Source organism: Vitis riparia, chromosome 18 (genome assembly GCF_004353265.1).
Source record: "Vitis riparia cultivar Riparia Gloire de Montpellier isolate 1030 chromosome 18, EGFV_Vit.rip_1.0, whole genome shotgun sequence".
In the NCBI taxonomy this organism is placed as follows: Eukaryota; Viridiplantae; Streptophyta; class Magnoliopsida; order Vitales; family Vitaceae; genus Vitis; species Vitis riparia.
In genome coordinates this window covers 26371971-26390110 of record NC_048448.1, presented here as the reverse complement: position 1 = coordinate 26390110, position 18140 = coordinate 26371971, and the positions used below count along the sequence as shown (strand labels likewise).

General features: G+C 31.9%; 1 protein-coding gene across 6 annotated transcripts; it reads left to right on the top strand.

Moving 5' to 3' along the window:
• The first annotated feature begins 466 nt into the window (after window positions 1-466).
• On the top strand, window positions 467-17634 carry LOC117906533 (disease resistance protein RPV1-like). 6 transcript variants are annotated; one of them, XM_034819574.1, is made up of 12 exons: window positions 467-599; window positions 724-1375; window positions 2640-3714; window positions 3860-4195; window positions 4284-4386; window positions 4473-5047; window positions 5116-6579; window positions 6656-7405; window positions 7802-7890; window positions 14866-14941; window positions 17089-17244; window positions 17338-17634. In XM_034819574.1, exons 2-8 carry the CDS (start codon window positions 876-878, stop codon window positions 7361-7363), a joined length of 4761 nt encoding a protein of 1586 aa, XP_034675465.1. In that variant the 5' UTR covers window positions 467-599; window positions 724-875; the 3' UTR covers window positions 7364-7405; window positions 7802-7890; window positions 14866-14941; window positions 17089-17244; window positions 17338-17634. The 6 variants fall into 6 exon arrangements, with proteins under 6 accessions (XP_034675465.1, XP_034675467.1, XP_034675464.1 ...); XM_034819576.1 differs by having other exon boundaries at window positions 14835-14941; window positions 17089-17207; XM_034819573.1 differs by having other exon boundaries at window positions 14835-14941.
• Window positions 17635-18140: the final 506 nt, after the last annotated feature.

Genomic DNA, 18140 nt, shown 5'->3' with positions numbered 1-18140 from the left:
ACTTCAGTGTAAAATGCTAAGAGGAAAAGTGATTTTGGAAGTAGAAGAGCGAAGCGTGCCAACTAAGATTGAAGATATAAAAGAAAAAATATTGCATCGAAGAGAGAGAGAGAGAGAGAGAATAAAAGGAAACATGTGACAGCCATAAAGAACCACAATGATTAAAAAAATAAACCTCTTTGAGGCCATGTCTTACCATCATCAATTAATTTAATATATTTTTAGCAAGAAAAAATATTTCGTTCTTCTTGTTTTTGTTGTATTGAAAACAAGTAAGATGGGATCCCACCAAGACTGAATTAATAAGAATGCTAAAGAAGTTAGTGAGAGCAATAATTGATTTCAACTTTATTGAAATGCAAAATGACAACAAAGACTTCAACTTTGTTGATTTTTAAGCACCATCTTGGGGTATAATTGAGAATGAAGAAGACTCATGCTAAACCCTAGATATTAGAATTCCTTACCTCACAATTCCACTGCCTCTTCTTCAACCCCCTGCCAATCCTCCATACCATCTTTCGCCACTCTCTTCTCTACACCTATCAGCACCTGACCACAACTGTTTGGCTGGATCCTTGATGTTTATCTTCCAAAAGGTAAAATATGTGTGTGAATTCCTCTTATAACATGCCGCCTTAGGCCACCAAATTTTGTACACAGGATAACAAAGAAAATTTGCCAAAGAGGCTTTATATATGTTTTTTTTTTTTTGGTCTGCAGATGAAGGTTTTCTGCTGCACCCCTCCCAGCTTGGAGTTCTGTTCATGGTGAAGAAGCCTGGAGCCAACAGTGGTTGAGCATCTAAGGATCCTCTCTCTCTTATTTTCTTCGATTCCAAACTCCCTTGGAATTTTGGTACAAGCAACCCAAAAATGGCTTCTTCCAGCACCCATGGAGCCTCTTCTTCTACTTCTATTTCTCCTAATTATGATGTGTTTTTGAGTTTTCGAGGTGTAGACACCCGCAAAAATTTCACTGATTATCTATATACCACTTTGGTTAGATATGGAATTCAAACTTTCAGAGATGATGAAGAACTAGAGAAAGGAGGAATTATTGCATCTGATCTCTCAAGAGCCATAAAAGAATCAAGGATTTTTATTATTATTTTCTCCAAAAATTATGCTTACTCTAGATGGTGTTTAAATGAACTTGTAAAAATCACTGAATGCGCGAGGCAAGAGGGATCGATGGTTCTACCAATTTTCTATCATGTAGATCCATCAGATATCCGAAAACAGTCGGGAATTTTTGGAGATGCGCTTGCCCACCATGAAAGAGATGCTGATGAGAAAAAGAAGGAGATGATACAAAAGTGGAGGACTGCCTTAACCGAAGCAGCAAGTCTATCTGGATGGCACGTGGATGACCAGTAAGTATGCTTCTCTTCTCCTCTAATCAGAAATCCTATCCTACTGTATATGATTTTTTCCTTCTTTAATTTTTGTGTAAAAAATAAAAAATATATAATTATTTTTCTCGTTCTAAATTTGGGCCTAAAGTTATTAGCAATACATTTCTATGGTTTTAGCTTTATTTTCTCTTTCTAAATTTTGCTGATTCCTTGGGTTCATCTCTTTGAAATTCAACAGCCAAAAACACCATTTTAAATATCTTTTGGCTTTTGGCTTTTGGTGTTAAAGTGGCTTCTCATTGGATGAATTTGAAGCATGTTTTAAATATTCAAGGCTTTTTTTGGTACAATTTCTCACCTATTCCGGTATATCTAGGAAATATGCCTATTAATAGGAATTTATGAGAAAAAATAGACATCTTTAGTTCTATTCTTTAATACAAGATTACAATGTTGAAGTTGAAAATTAATCTTTTCTTATTTAAAGATTTTAAAAATAATCAACTTTTAAAAGAAAATTTTAGGTTTGAAAATGAACACTTAAATGTGAATTTGTAATCTAAATTTGATTTATAGAAAGAAAATTTAATTTAAAGAAAAAGAATGATTTTGTAATTTGAGCAAAATGGTTTTAATCATTCTTGAAATCTTAAAATTAATCAATTTTGGTAGAAAAGTATTTTATGGATTTGGAATCTTGAGTTGTAATATTTATCTTAATTTAAAGCTTGATTTTTTAGAGAATACTTTGAATAATCTACAAAATAAGTCTTTTTATTTAAAATATATTATGGTCTCAATTCATATTTTTCTTTAAATTTAAATGATATATATAATATCATGAGGTGAGATGCCATCGAATAATTAAATAATATCATTGTGAATCAAATTTGTAAAGTAAATATCATTTTCTTAAAAGTCTCTTCAGTCTTACAATTCAGCATTAAAGTTTTCAGTACTCATTCCTCTATGGAAATGCAAAATTAATTAGCAAACTAGGAATATTTATATTCCTTTTCAACAATATTGATAAGTTGATAAGCAACTTGTTTTGTGAAATAAAAGGTGAAAAAAGTCACGAGAAGAGTCCTAATTTCCTAAACAATGCCCCAACCAGTGTCAGCAGATTGAAGTTGACAACTTAGTACATTAATTAGTAGTTTGATACATGCAAAATTGGAAGCTTAAGTATTGGACAACACCATATATGACTCGATTTATTCTACATTTATTATATTTTGCAAACTCATTCTAACTCATCATTATGCTTTATAATTGGCAGGTTTGAGACTGAAGTTGTCAATGAAATTATTAATACAATTGTTGGAAGTTTAAAACGTCAACCTTTAAATGTGAGCGAGAATATAGTTGGAATTAGTGTTCATTTAGAAAAATTGAAATTGATGATGAATACTGAGTTGAATAAGGTTAGTGTGATTGGGATATGTGGACCTGGTGGAATTGGTAAGACTACTATCGCCGAGGCTATTTATAATAAGATCTCATATCAATATGATAGCAGTAGCTTTCTTAGAAATATTAGAGAGAAATCCCAAGGTGATACACTTCAATTACAAAATGAACTTCTTCATGACATCCTAAAAGAAAAGGGTTTTAAAATAAGCAATATCGATGAAGGAGTTACTATGATAAAGAGGTGTCTCAACTCTAAAAGAGTCCTTGTTATTTTGGATGATGTAGATGATCTGAAGCAATTAAAACATTTGGCTGAAAAGAAGGATTGGTTTAATGCAAAAAGTACAATCATCATCACATCTAGAGACAAACAAGTGCTTGCTCGATATGGAGTGGATACACCATATGAGGTTCAAAAATTTGATAAGAAAGAAGCAATTGAGCTCTTTAGTTTGTGGGCCTTCCAAGAAAATCTTCCCAAGGAAGCTTATGAAAACCTCTCATACGATATGATAGAGTATGCTGATGGACTTCCATTAGCACTTAAACTTTTAGGTGCCTCTCTTTTTGGAAAGAAAATAAGCGAATGGGAAAGTGCATTATATAAGCTAAAAAGGATACCCCACATGGAAATTAACAAGGTACTTAGAATAAGTTTTGATGGACTTGATGATATGGATAAGGAGATATTTTTGGATGTTGCTTGTTTTTTCAAGGGGAAGAACAAATATTTTGTTTCAAGAATATTAGGCCCTCATGCTGAGTATGGGATAGCAACTCTAAATGACAAATGTCTCATAACTATTTCAAAAAACATGATGGATATGCATGATTTAATACAACAAATGGGCAAAGAAATTATTCGTCAAGAATGTCCTGATGATCTTGGAAGGAGTAGAATATGGGATTCTGATGCGTATGATGTGCTGACAAGAAACATGGTAAGTGCCAAATGCAAGAACTTAGGTTATCGTGCATATGCAAACTTCAATATTATTGTTATTGTTTTAGAAATTAACCATCTATATAATGTAGTTAAGTTTTATGCATCTTGTGTTTCGCTTATTCTTGATTTATATTTTTCAGGGGACACGATCAATCAAAGGACTATTCCTAGATATTTGTAAATTTCCAACACAGTTTACTAAAGAATCTTTCAAACAGATGGATAGACTTAGATTGCTCAAAATCCATAAAGATGATGAATATCGTCGCATATCAAGATTTAGTAGGCATCTTGATGGAAAGCTATTTTCTGAAGACCACCTTCCAAGGGACTTTGAGTTTCCTTCTTATGAGTTAACTTATTTCCATTGGGATGGATACTCTTTAGAATCTTTGCCAACAAATTTTCATGCAAAGGACCTTGCTGCACTCATATTAAGGGGCAGCAATATAAAGCAACTTTGGAGAGGGAATAAGGTATTGTTATCATCATTTACTTACACATTTTTTTATATTAATTTTTAATGTTTATGTAAAATTATCAATTGATTGTTTTTTTTTCCAGCTTCATAACAAGTTGAATGTTATCGATCTCAGTTTCTCAGTGCATCTCACTGAAATCCCGGACTTCTCAAGTGTGCCAAACTTGGAGATTCTAATTCTAAAAGGTTATACAATGGTACTTAAAATGTTCATGCATCAGTATTAGAGTTATTAAAACTAATTTGTTTTTTTCCTCCCTTGAATTGGACAGGGTGTGTAAAGCTGGAGTGTCTTCCAAGAGGCATTTATAAATGGAAACACCTTCAAACTTTGTCTTGCGGAGACTGTTCAAAGCTAAAGAGATTTCCAGAAATCAAGGGCAATATGAGAAAGCTAAGAGAGCTCGATTTAAGTGGTACGGCTATAGAAGAGCTACCATCATCATCATCGTTTGGACATCTAAAAGCTCTCAAAATTCTCAGTTTCAGAGGGTGTTCAAAACTCAACAAAATCCCTACTGATGTTTGTTGCCTATCATCATTGGAAGTATTGGACCTAAGTTACTGCAATATAATGGAAGGAGGAATTCCCAGTGATATTTGTGGTTTATCATCACTGAAAGAACTAAATCTGAAATCGAATGATTTTAGAAGCATACCTGCCACAATCAATCAACTTTCTAGGCTGCAAGTCCTTAACTTAAGTCACTGCCAGAACCTTGAACACATTCCAGAGCTTCCATCAAGTCTAAGGCTTTTAGATGCGCATGGCCCAAATCTTACTTTATCAACAGCCTCATTTTTGCCATTTCATTCTCTAGTCAATTGCTTCAATTCTGAAATTCAGGTATATGATTTTCATGTCACTTGACTTTTTTTATGCAGACACTAGATTTACATGGTGCTTTTGTGCAGGATTTGAATCAGTGTAGTCAGAATTGCAATGATTCTGCCTACCATGGCAATGGAATTTGTATTGTTCTTCCTGGACATAGTGGAGTTCCAGAGTGGATGATGGAGACAAGAAGAATAGAGCTTCCGCAGAATTGGCACCAAGATAATGAGTTTTTGGGATTTGCTATATGCTGTGTTTATGTTCCACTTGATGATGAATCTGAGGACATATCCGAAAATGAATCAGACCATAAATCTCAGGATGAATCTGCCCATACATCAGAGAATGAAACAGATGATAAATCAAAGAATGAATCTGCAGCTGAATTATTTTCGGAGGATGTATATTTACCCTCTTGTTGTCTGAACTGTTCTTTGCGTTTCTATGGTGACAATGATCGATCGTCGCATTTTCACGAATTTGAATCTCATTGTCTTTGCTATGGCCAAGGTAATGACAGTGTATCACGTCAAACGTGGGTGATTTTGTATTCCAAGGAAGCTATTAAGGAGTGGTATCTCGCTGATCATGGACACCACCTTTCATATTCATTTGGGGGCTCTTACAATACTTTTAAGAAAGCCTTTAAAGAGGGGAAGAGGGCAGTCCACCTTATATACTCCAAAGACCTTCCACTAAGGACACAGACACGGGATGCGGAGGTTAGAAGATGCAACCTATGCCAACAAAATGCGATATGTCGACAGCGTGGTTGTTTTAAGGACAGTGATATGAAGGAACTACCCATTATAGAGAATCCCTTGGAGCTTGATGGTTTATGTTTGCGGGGTTGCAAATACCTCAAGAGTCTGCCAAGTAGTATTTGCGAGTTCAAATCACTTACAACTCTCTGTTGCGAAGGCTGTTCACAATTGGAGAGCTTTCCAGAAATCCTGGAAGATATGGAAATCTTAAAAAAGCTTGATTTAGGTGGAAGTGCCATAAAAGAGATACCATCATCAATTCAACGTCTGAGAGGGCTTCAAGTTCTGAAGCTGGCATATTGCAAAAACCTTGTGAATCTTCCGGAAAGTATTTGTAATCTGACATCTCTTAAAACTCTCTCTATCAAATCCTGTCCAGAACTCAAAAAATTGCCAGAGAACTTGGGGAAATTGCAATCTCTAGAAGTTCTTTATGTTAAGGATTTTGATTCAATGAATTTTCAATTACCATCTTTATCGGGTTTGTGCTCCTTGAGAATATTACAACTAATCAACTGCGGTCTAAGGGAAATCCCTAGTGGTATTTGCCACCTAACGTCACTGCAATATTTAGTTCTCATGGGGAACCAGTTCAGTAGCATACCTGATGGGATCAGTCAACTTCACAAGCTAATCGTTCTTAACTTGAGTCACTGCAAGCTGCTTCAACATATTCCAGAGCCTCCATCGAATTTAAGAACTCTAGTTGCCCATCAATGCACATCCCTGAAAATTTCATCGAGTCTACTCTGGTCTCCTTTTTTTAAATCCGGAATTCAGGTATGATTTTTCATATATGGCATTTAACCTTTTCCTTTTACGGGGACACAATATTTATACTGTACTTTTTGTGCAGAAGTTTGTACCTGGAGGTAAATTACTCGATACTTTTATTCCTGAAAGTAATGGAATTCCAGAGTGGATAAGCCATCAGAAAAAGGGATCCAAAATAACTCTGACACTTCCTCAGAATTGGTACGAAAAGGATGACTTCTTGGGCTTTGCTTTGTGCTCTCTTCATGTTCCACTTGATATTGAATGGAGGGATATCAATGAAAGCAGGAAGTTCATATGTAAATTGAATTTCAACAACAACCCGTCTTTGGTGGTGAGTGATCTGCGGTCTCGACGCCATTGTCAAAGCTGCCGTGATGGAGATGAATCAAATCAATTGTGGTTGATAAATTATCCCAAGTCAATTATTCCCAACATATATCACTCAAATAAATATAGGACCTTGAACGCTTCATTTAAAAATGACTTCGATACAAAATCAGTGAAAGTGGAGCGGTGTGGGTTCCAGCTTCTATATGCCCAAGATTATGGACAGAATCATCTCACAATAGTACAAGGCAGAAGCTCTTCTCATGGGGATTTGGGTGGCCTTAGATCAGCTGTACAAGATACCAATGCTTGCGACAACCAAGAAGGCACTGAGCACAACCATCCGCCAATGATACAGTACGTTGATCATAATGTTGATGCTCACAATAAAAGGAACCCAATAGACCAGTACCCAGTGGAGGAGCCACACCATAAAAGATTCAGAGAAACCCAAGACTGATCTCGTTCACACTTCTATCACCAATGCTCTCATTTTTTATTGGTATTATTTCGCCTTCCTTTCTCTTTCTAATTTATATGGGGCTTAAATTTCTTTACCATGTTCATTCTTTTCAAGGCAAGCAAGAGTCTGAGGCTATTTTAGGGAGTGCTCTTATCCTTGTATCTAAAAGTTAAAGCTATCTCTTTTTTATTAAGGCTTGTTTCGTGTATTTGTAGTCCAGTTTGACCTTCTTGTTGCTTTCGAATGGTTTCATGCAGAAAATTACACAATCTATTTCCTTAACCCTAAGTTTGATTGACATCTAAATGCAGTATGTACCTCAAGCAACTTAAGGGAAAAAGCGTAGCTGTTTGGTTATAGATCCGACACTTCGTTGGTCACATGTGTTCTACTATTTTTGCTTTTGTTTTTTTAATTCTTGTTCTTGTATTGAAGGTAAAAAGAATTCAAAGCAAGAATTAGTGTTATTGTAAGAGGAGAAGTGCATTTCTGCTTCAAATATGCATTGAAGAAAGTTTTGAGAGGTAGGTATATTTTCTTCACCCATTACAAATGAGTTAAAAATGAAACTCAAATTTATATTAGTATGAATTTTGAAACTTATTATGAGAAAGTATGGCTTTTGAATGTTAAAAACTTGAGTTACGTTGGATATATTTTAACTACAAAAGTCTATTGGTTGATGGCATGAACTTATACATGCAAAGTCTATATATATATATATATATATATATATATATATATCTAATTTGTTTTTATAATGATTTTTTATATGTTTGCTTCTGTTGTTATTTTGGAAAAGAATCATGAGTGCACCATATCTATATTTCTTGTGTATTAGAATTTAACCAAGTAGAAAAAAATGTCCTAATGCTGATTCTCATAATCATGTACATGCCAACTTTGTTTCTAGAATTTTATAAATTGTTGTGGATTTTGTTGTACTCATTCTCAATTATACTCTAATGCTAAAGTGGATTCATCATTTCCCCTACTAATGCCAATAAATCACTATGATGTAAGAAACGTTTAGGGATAAGGAAAACAAGTAAGAAATGTTTAGAGATAAGGAAAACAGGGAAAAGGAAAAAAGAGAAGAAAACCTTGTTGATTTCTTACTTGGAAAGTTTCTTATTAGATGCTTTTGATATTAACTTTTTAACAAAAGGATTTGCTATAAATAATTGTAGAATTAGATAGATTTAAGGCAATACATACAATGCAATATTCTAATAACAACTCTCGTTGAAATATTTTATATTCCTATATGCACTCTTTTATGATATCAACATATCCAAATTTTCTTTGAGTAAGTCACAACAATAAATATAAGATATATAGTCACAAAATAGCCATGGACAAAGTATAACCCCATCTAGAAAGTTTGATAGAGCAAAAAATTAAGTGGATAAAAATTCCTGCCATGGTGTATAGTCACGGTTGCAATAAAAGTGCGTCTAATTAAATGTTCCTACAATTTGTTTACAACCAATCAAAGTATAATTAAATTACATGTACCCAAATTCACCAAATGAACACATGTCCAAAAGTTTAACACCAATATTTTTAAGTAGCTCATGACCCTCCCTCCTTAATCTACTTATAGGTCCCCAAGAACAATATTTGCATCTAAAAAATTTTAAAGGGATGAACATTTTTGACATTACTCAGTAGGGTGTCTGACACCTAAGAGAGTTAACACATAATAATCAAAGATTAAAATACATTAAAATATATGTTGACTATCTTCTTTTAATTTGAATATATCATATATACATATATTGATAATTAATAGAAAATGCAAATGGAGATGGATACACCAAATCATATAATGCACAATTGGTCTCAAGTTTTCACTTAATGATACACATTTGTACCTAAATACACTCCTCATTTAGGGTCACATTGAAATAGATTTTTGTATTTTTCATACTAAAGAACCCACTTTCTTCTTAATCCACTTTTTGATGACCTTTTCTTTTTCATTGTTTTTTTTCCATTTCACACACACACACACACACACACACATATATATATATATTTCACACAATCATAATGCATATGTAATATATAATATCATCATATTGAAACTATTATTTCAAGAATATATTTTTATTTTTCATATAGAGTCTAATAGTGTCAAAATTCAACACAAATAATTTTTCTTCAATTTTTATTAATTAAATTATCAACCAATAATCATATCATTTTCCTTCATCATTATTTCACTAACATCAATAAAAAAATTATTAAATCACCAAGGAAATAAAATTTAAACAACGCTCATACCAAATCACATGTAGGCATCATAGATATAAGCAAATCTACTTCACTACAATATCTATAATTTTTTTTCCAAAATATATTAAATAAAAATATTATGAATAAACCACCTTACAAAATAAAATAAAGTTAAAAATCCAACTATTAACTTTGAAATCGCACTCTGTAACAATGTTTCTCATATAAAATAGAATATCCTCCTAAAATTTCACATGAAACAAACCATGTTTGTTCTATCAAACCGCTTTCTATAGACCCACACCATAGAACTCTCCCTTTCTTTTCTTTTATTTTTCTTTTTCTCACCTCTCTGCCTCTCTCTCTTTCTCTCTCTATCTCTCCCTTTCTCATTCTCTCTATTTTTCCTCATTTCCTTAAGTGGTTTTGACCTTTGGCCCCTACCTCTTCCCCTCCAACTTTCTTTTTTTCATTCTTAATTTTACTACACATATTCACCCGGCTTTCAACTTTTTTTCCTCTTTATTTTTCCTTTATATTATTATTTATTATTATTATTGCTCACAATTTCCCCATGTCAATTCCTATACATCATCTCAAACATATTTTAATTTCTCAAACTATTGTTTTTTTAATCCCTAAATTAAATTTCTCATTTCTCAATAAAATAATTTCTAATAATACTAAATCATACGCCTATATTTTTATTAACAAAATTAATTCTTCAAATCAAAATTAATTAACTATTCAAATCAAAGTTATTAATTCTCATAATAGTTAAAACTTATCTAACTTCTTAAGAAATTCTCTACAGTTTAGCTAATATGACACCAATTCAACTCACTTATTTGTTGTGATAAACAATAACAAAGGATAATAATAGGGAGAAGAAAAAAACAAAACGAAAATAGAAACTACACAAAACATACAATAATTTATGTGGTTTGACCTAAAGCCTATGTCCACAAGCGAATACAAAAAAGAACTTCCACTATTGTTGAAAGAGATAATAACCCTAGAGCTCTCAAATCCCAAATTCCCAAATACACCCTAAAAGATACTCTCACTCTTTGGTCAAAATCTCTTCCTATATTTTTTTTTTCTTAATTACGTAAGAAGATTCCATATAGGAAACAAATTGCATAATTGTTAAAGATACTTATTCCTAAAATAAAGATCTCACAATAGGATATTTCCTTTATGATAATAGGAAATTCTCTTACGAATATATTCTATTAGGAAACTGTCAATAACTTTCCAATTTGCTCAAAAATAGAATCTGAGACACTTTCTAACCATCTCTACCCAGGCTCAAATTCTCAAGATTTAAACAAACTCGAAAGTCTTCCATGTTACTTTACTCTCACACCCCTAAGGGGCCTTCAGATACTACCAACACTAATTAAGCCCAAGTAAGGCCTGAACTTAATTGTAGGAATGAGCTTAGTCATCATATCTACGAGATTGTCTACTATAAGAATTTTTTTCACTGCAATAGCACCATGTGCAATTATATTCCTAATAAAATGCATTCTGACATCAATATGTTTGGTCCTCTCATGGAACATCTAATTTTTTAATCAAATTTATGATAATTTGGTTATCACAATATACACTAATCAACTCCTCTTGTAAGTCTAAATTGTCAACCAAATCCTTAAGTCAAATAGCTTCTTTCATTGTTTATGTGACTACTATGTATTCTGTTTTAGTTGTTGACAAAACAGTTATTGATTGCTAGGTTGCTTTCTAACTAATAACACTACCACATAAATTGAATACATATCCTATTAGAGTCCTACTTCTATCCAAATCTCCAATATAGTTGGAATCAACATAGCTAACAATTAACCTAAAAGACGTCACTATTTTTATCATATGCTAAGCTAACATGTGATGTTCTTCCCAAGTATCGAAGTATCCATTTCACTACTTACCAATGGATCTTTCTAGGACAATCATTGTATCTATTGATCACCACACTAACTACATATGAAATGTCAAGCCTAGTGCAAACTATAGCATACATAATGCTCCCAGTTGCACTAGCATAAGGAACATGTGACATGTGTTGCCCTTATTCCTTGACTGTGATAGAGCACTTGAAAGTTTGAAGTGAGTTATTAATAAAGTACTCATTGGTTTTGACCCTTGCATTCCAAAATGTTCCAACACTTTCTCAATGTACTTTTTTTTTTTTTTTGTGATAAGTACAATTCACTTGCTTCTCAGTATCTATGAGTTTTCATACTAATATTTTCTTCGTAACTCAAAGGCCTTTCATTTCAAACTCTCTCTAAAGTTAAGTTTTCAACTTGTTGATTTTAGACATATTCTTGCAGGCAATTAACATGACATCAATATATAATAATAAATAAATGAAAGAGCTATGAAATAATTCTTTGTGATATACACAATTGTCATGCTCACTTCTACGGTAGCCATTACCAATCATAAAGTCTCAAACTTTTTATACCACTAACTAGTAGATTACTTCAAACCATAAAGAGATTTATTCAACAAATAAAATGGTATTCCTTTCCCGAAATAATGAATCCCTCAAGTTGATGCAATCAAATTTCCATAAGCACACCTCTAAGGTGGTTTAATTTGTCTCCTTGTTCTATCTTTAGCCAAAACAATATTATTGCTCTTGTAGTGCATTTTTTTTAGCATCAAGATATTTTACCTCTTCCTCCTTTGGCTTTATTGAAATCATTCTTTCTATGTTTATTGAAGCTTTTGGCACAAACTTCACTTTTTTTCTCACAACAAGATTGTTTTTTTGCATCAAATTTCTCTTTCTTAGGACTTAACATTATAGACTCATTGAAAAGCCACATCCTTACTAATAAGAAATTTGGCAAACTTTAATTTGGGCACGATGACCTATACCCTCTCACGCCTTTTGCATATCCTAAAAATATGCATACTTTATTGCCCTTGGTTCCAACTTATCTTCATTCACATGAGCATAAACAAGAAACAAAAAATTCTAATTAAGTGAGCACAATTAGAGGGGTAACCAAACTATACCTTTTCAAGAGTCTTATAATTGATAGGAATTGAAGGAGATTTATTCACAAGATAAGAAACTGAATTTATTGCTTCAACCTAAAATTCCTTTAACAACCTTATATTAGAAAGCATGCACTGTGCTCCCTCTAGAAAAATTCTTTTCATTTGTTCTACAATACTATTTTGTTGTGGAGTATGCCTAACTATGCGGTGTCTCACAATACCTTCATTCTTGCAAAACTTATTGAACTTTTTCTAACAGAATTCCTTACTATTATTAGTCCCCAAGCACTTGATTTGTTTTCATATCTATTTCTCAATCATAGCTTTCCATTGCTTGAACTTCCCAAAGACGTCATTCTTATGTTTTAGGATATATAACCAAACCTTTTTAATTAAAGTAATCTCATATATCTTCCACCACTATATGATACAACTTGAGAAGAGCCTCAAAGATTTGAAAGGATGTAATCTAAGGAACATTTAGTCCTATGAATAGGGGTATTTATAAGGCTTCCTATGGGCTTAAGTGACTTGAGCCCAAATTGGCCTTGGGTCAACCTAATCTAGCTTACCTGAGTTCTAATTAATTAATTATCCATAGTGGGCTTTAATTAATTAATTAGCATGTACTAAAAAGACAATTCATAAGATCTAGTGCAACCTTGTGCTTTTATCAAAACGCTCTTATGCATACTTATGAACCAAAAACCCAAATCCTTCAAAACAAGCATACCTTCGTGAGCTAAAGTGGGGACCACTAGGACTAATAGGAAAATACCAGTTCCCTCAAAATCCAATTTTGAAGTTAATTCAATATTTCACTGAAAAGAATCAACTAAACTTCAGTGTCCTATGAAATTACAACGAGCATAGCTTGAGTTTGTGGCTTACTATCTACTACATGCAGAGTCACCATGAACCGATGTCCATAAACTAATAAGATACTGCTATCACTTATCAAAATTGTGGTAGGGGCTTAAAAAATTGCAATTAAAATTAATATATAGTCATGGTTACATTATGTTCTCATCTATAGGGTTTGATGAACCAAATTAAGCAGGGAAAATTTTCTTGCAAAGGTGTATTGTCACGACCACAATAATAACTAGGTCTACTAGTAACATTTTGATACAGGTGTGCACTTGATGCAGATGTAGGTTTACTTTGTCATTCTTCTATGGTTGTGGTAGTTTTTCCTATTGCACTCATATATATGTTTTAAAAGCAATTAAATTTTGGTGGTAAATATGGGTGTGTTAAGGTTTCTTGCTTCAATAGATGTCATAACACCTAAGTGTTTATATGCATCTCGTTCATGATAGTCTGTTCACCAAGACCTAGCAAAACATATTTCTCACATCTAGGTAAGATTTCTATTTGATTTGATTTCCTACCCTAATTTCTCTCTAATTTCTCACTAAAAAACATAATTTCTTCATGAATTCTCACTACATAAGAAAATGATTTTTCTTTGAAAAACATAATTTCTTTCTCTATGTGATTTTCCTGAGGACTTTAGTTTGATTTCTTTGCATGACATAGGCATCTTATTTTTTAAATTGATCAAACAAAGTGATTTTTGTTTAATTTTTATTCAAAGCTTAGCAAAACAAAGTGATAGTCAAGATAAAATGTTACGGTCCCATTCTTTGTGTATCTTTTGACCTTCGTTGGAAATCTGAAAACTTATTTTCTTTGTTTGTTTATCTAAAAATAAATAAAACAAGTTGAAATTCATAATCTCCATATTTCACTATTTGAATATTTGTAACCAATTAACTGTGCTTTCTCTTTTATTTTCCTACTGTAACCAAACAAGGAATTTTCATTTTCCTTTCTCTTTTGTAATATGAATTTTAGGAATTTTGGTTGTTTTTTTTTCTTCTCAAATGACAAAGCAAGAGGAGCTTTTGTTCTTCTATTGATAATAAATTGAAGTTGATTCGTTTCTTGATTGTGGAGTGTTTTTGGATTGTTCCTTTTTTGTTTCATGTCATTTCTTATTTACTCCATATTTTAGAAGACTTCCAGAGTGCCTCCTTTTGATGTTAAGATATTAAACCCATTGGTTCTTTGAGATCTTCCTGTAGTAAATGGAATCAAAGCATTCAAATTGAATGTGCTTAAAATAATGATGCTTTGAAGCTTTCTGAAAATCAATCTTTGATATATTATCTTCACTCCCTTCTTTTTATGTCTTCTTTAGAGATTTATAAACTGAAGCCAACCAATTGCAGTGCATTGAAGTGTCTTAGAGATCTAACAAAGCCATGAATGCTTGTGAGTAGAAGCAGCCCCTGAAATGGCAATAAGGTATGAGGAAGCTAAAGCCTCTCTTCTTCTTTGCTAAAGTATGAGTTGTCTTAATTAAGTTTTATCTTTCTTGCCAATAATTATTTTAGCCATAAGTTTTCTCAAATGTATTTATTTTTATATTTCCTTGCCACTATTTTTGATACATTTAATTTTGCGTCCTTATGGTTGTTGTGTTCATATTGAGACATATGATTTAGGATTATGTAAATGACTTGTTAGTAAGCCTATGATTGAAGCTCATAAGGAAACACATTATACCTCTTTAATTAGCTATGATAACATCAATTCCAATTATAAAATGTAGTACTTAAGCAGAAATGATGCTTCAGTTTAATATAGCTTTCTAAATTAATTGTCACTCAAACTGGATCCTGGACTAGTTATCAATTTTGTATTTACTTAGGCTATGTTTGGTTCCCAGAAAATTTGAGGGAAAATGAAAGGGAAAGAAAATACAAAGGAAAAGTAGAAGGAAATAAAAAGTAAAGGAAAATAAAAAAATAGATTAAAAGTTGATAAATTATTATTTTTGTTACTTCAAACTCATTTTATTTATTTTAACTCATCAATATAAAAATTAAATAATTTAAAAATTCATAAGTTTTTAATTAGTTGTAATTATATTTAATTTTCTTTGATATTTTTTATAGGACAACCAAACATGAAAAAATCATTTTTCTTTACATTTTTTTTTCTTTACTTAGTATTTTCTAGGAACCAAACATAACCTTAGTGTCACAAGAATGCAATTGGAAGAATCATGAAAGGTAGATGAGGAATCAAATGGTTATAGGTGATCATGAATAGTGAAGAAATTTGCTTTAAGAATAACTTACTTTTATATAGAACGAATTATCAAATACAACCTACCACAAATAACATAGACATCTTTTAGTTTACAGTAAAAAATGATAAGACATGTCTTTCAGTTTACTATAAAAATTCAGCAAAGTCAACAACGTACTCTAAATCTTTTAGTTGAATTTTGGTCTCTATTGGAGGTGCCAGAATCAGTGTTTTACACTTCTAAGTGGCTCATATTAGGAACAACACTCATCAAATGTCCCATGAAGAAGTAAACCTTGAAGATGAAAATAAAACAGCATTGACAAATCTTCAAATTTAGCTTCAACCACATGAGAGTAAAATGAGAAAGAAAACAATGTAATACTTAAATCAAGGCTTGCAAACATCTAAAGTAAAACTTGAAGAATTTAAAGCCTTGCAATTTTATTGTTTTTTATTTTATTTTTACCAAGACTAGCAGGGATCCAATTTTTTTTTGAAGCTTTTCTATGTTTAGTTTCACAAAAAAAAGAAAAAAAACCCTTAAATCTCTAATTATTTATGATGTTTATAAAAATTTTATCCCTTTCCCTTTCACTAATAAAAATGAAAAAAAGAAAAAAGAAAATGAGCTGTAGGATTCTTAGAGCAAAATAGAAGTGGAATTACAATGGTTTGACCATTGTGCAATTTTCTTAAGATAGGAAGCATGGGATAGAAGGCTAAGGTTTAACTTGTAGGACACAACATTGACACATGCCACATACAATTTAGTTCCAAGGACAAAATCTTTACAAGTCATATGGGCACAACCATAATAGGTAGAATTAATTTGACAAAGAGCATGCTTAATATATATTATTATTAATTTATTATGAAACTAACATAATATACTTGGCTACTATCATAAACTTGTTGGCATTTTTAATATATTTCTAGAAACTAGTAGTTTGATAACAACAAAAATCATTTATTATTTAGAATGATTTGCAAAAATAAGCTAATTAGATTAGGGATTAGAGCCATTGATCCTGCAATAAAGTTGTGTTGGAACTGTGTTAAATTTGATTTCAATAACATGTTTTTAACTTGTTATTACATGTTTTTTTATGTGTTTCCAAAAACTAGTAGTATTGTTACTTACTGGACATCTCCCTACAAGGTTACTTTTGTATACCTTCCCTTTTAGCTCTACTACTTTTGTATTCTTATTATTTAAATTTTATTGATTATATATTTTTCTAATCTATCACAAATTTACAAACTTCTTTTCAAATTATTGTTCAAATTGTTTTTTTAATCCAAGGCCATTATGTTCTTATTACACTCACAACATCATTAATTTTTCTTCATTGTAGGGAGCTTATAAGCTATGTCTAATTGTTGCAGTCGACTTAAGCATGTCATTGTACCTAATTATTTTAGCCGTGGACAAGTAACTGCTGCCCATGATCTTGTTCGTCCTTTTGACTTGCTTGTTAGTGAGCCTAACAGTTCTCAATCTACCTATTATGGTATAGTGGCTACATTTGGATTGGACATTTACGGCATTCATATAATTATTCAATTAATTAATTAATTAATATTATATTGCTATTTTTTAACAGGGTTGTCCTCAGGTTGAAAGAGGACACATGGTCCTACACACAGCATTGCTTTGTTAGCATTGAGGCCAGGGGAGAACTTACTAGTTGAATTTAATGAATGTGGGCAAGAAGTTCATGAGATAAAGAGAAAACATCTAAAGAGCTATTGGGGACCCTTGTACATAATCAACACAATGTACCTCTTTGAGTTATTCACTAGAAACATGTGTCAATTGATGCAAATGAGAAAATGTATGGGCACTTGTTTTGGTATGTTGTAATTGACACTAATATCAAATAAATATCATTGTTATCCCATTTTCTGACTAACTTTTGAGTTATTTTAAGGAAAAATATGATGTAGCTAAGGAGCAAAAAGATTATGTATTGAGCTTAGCTTTAAATAACTATAAAAGCTATAAAAACAAAATGAAAGCAAAATATTATAATCTTTAGCCTACAGATAAGGAGAAGTTGAAACATAAGCCACAACATGTGTTTGATGTTGATTGGAGGTGGCTTGTTCAATTTTGGAGCTTAGAAGAGGCATAGGTAAGGTTCTACAATTTGTATGCTTGCATTTATCGTTTAGTATTATTTGTTGACTTTTTATTTACTTGACATGGGTATTATTGTTAAACATAGGTCATCTGTAGGAGGAATTAGAAGAATAGAGCTAAACAAATTATCAACCATACTTCAAGCTCAAAGAGCTTTGCATAACTACATTATGAATAGGTTGATAAATTCTTTGTTAATAATATGTTATTTATGATAAGTTTATTGTAATATAATAATTTAAATCTAACTAGTTTTGTTTTTAC

Bases quoted from the DNA above. Each gene is read 5' to 3' on its own strand.
- LOC117906533 (XM_034819574.1), top strand. From the start codon at position 876: ATGGCTTCTTCCAGCACCCATGGAGCCTCTTCTTCTACTTCTATTTCT. The intron at 1,376-2,639 runs GTAAGTATGCTT...TATAATTGGCAG, and splicing joins GGATGGCACGTGGATGACCA to GTTTGAGACTGAAGTTGTCA. The intron at 4,196-4,283 runs GTATTGTTATCA...TTTTTTTTCCAG, and splicing joins AACTTTGGAGAGGGAATAAG to CTTCATAACAAGTTGAATGT.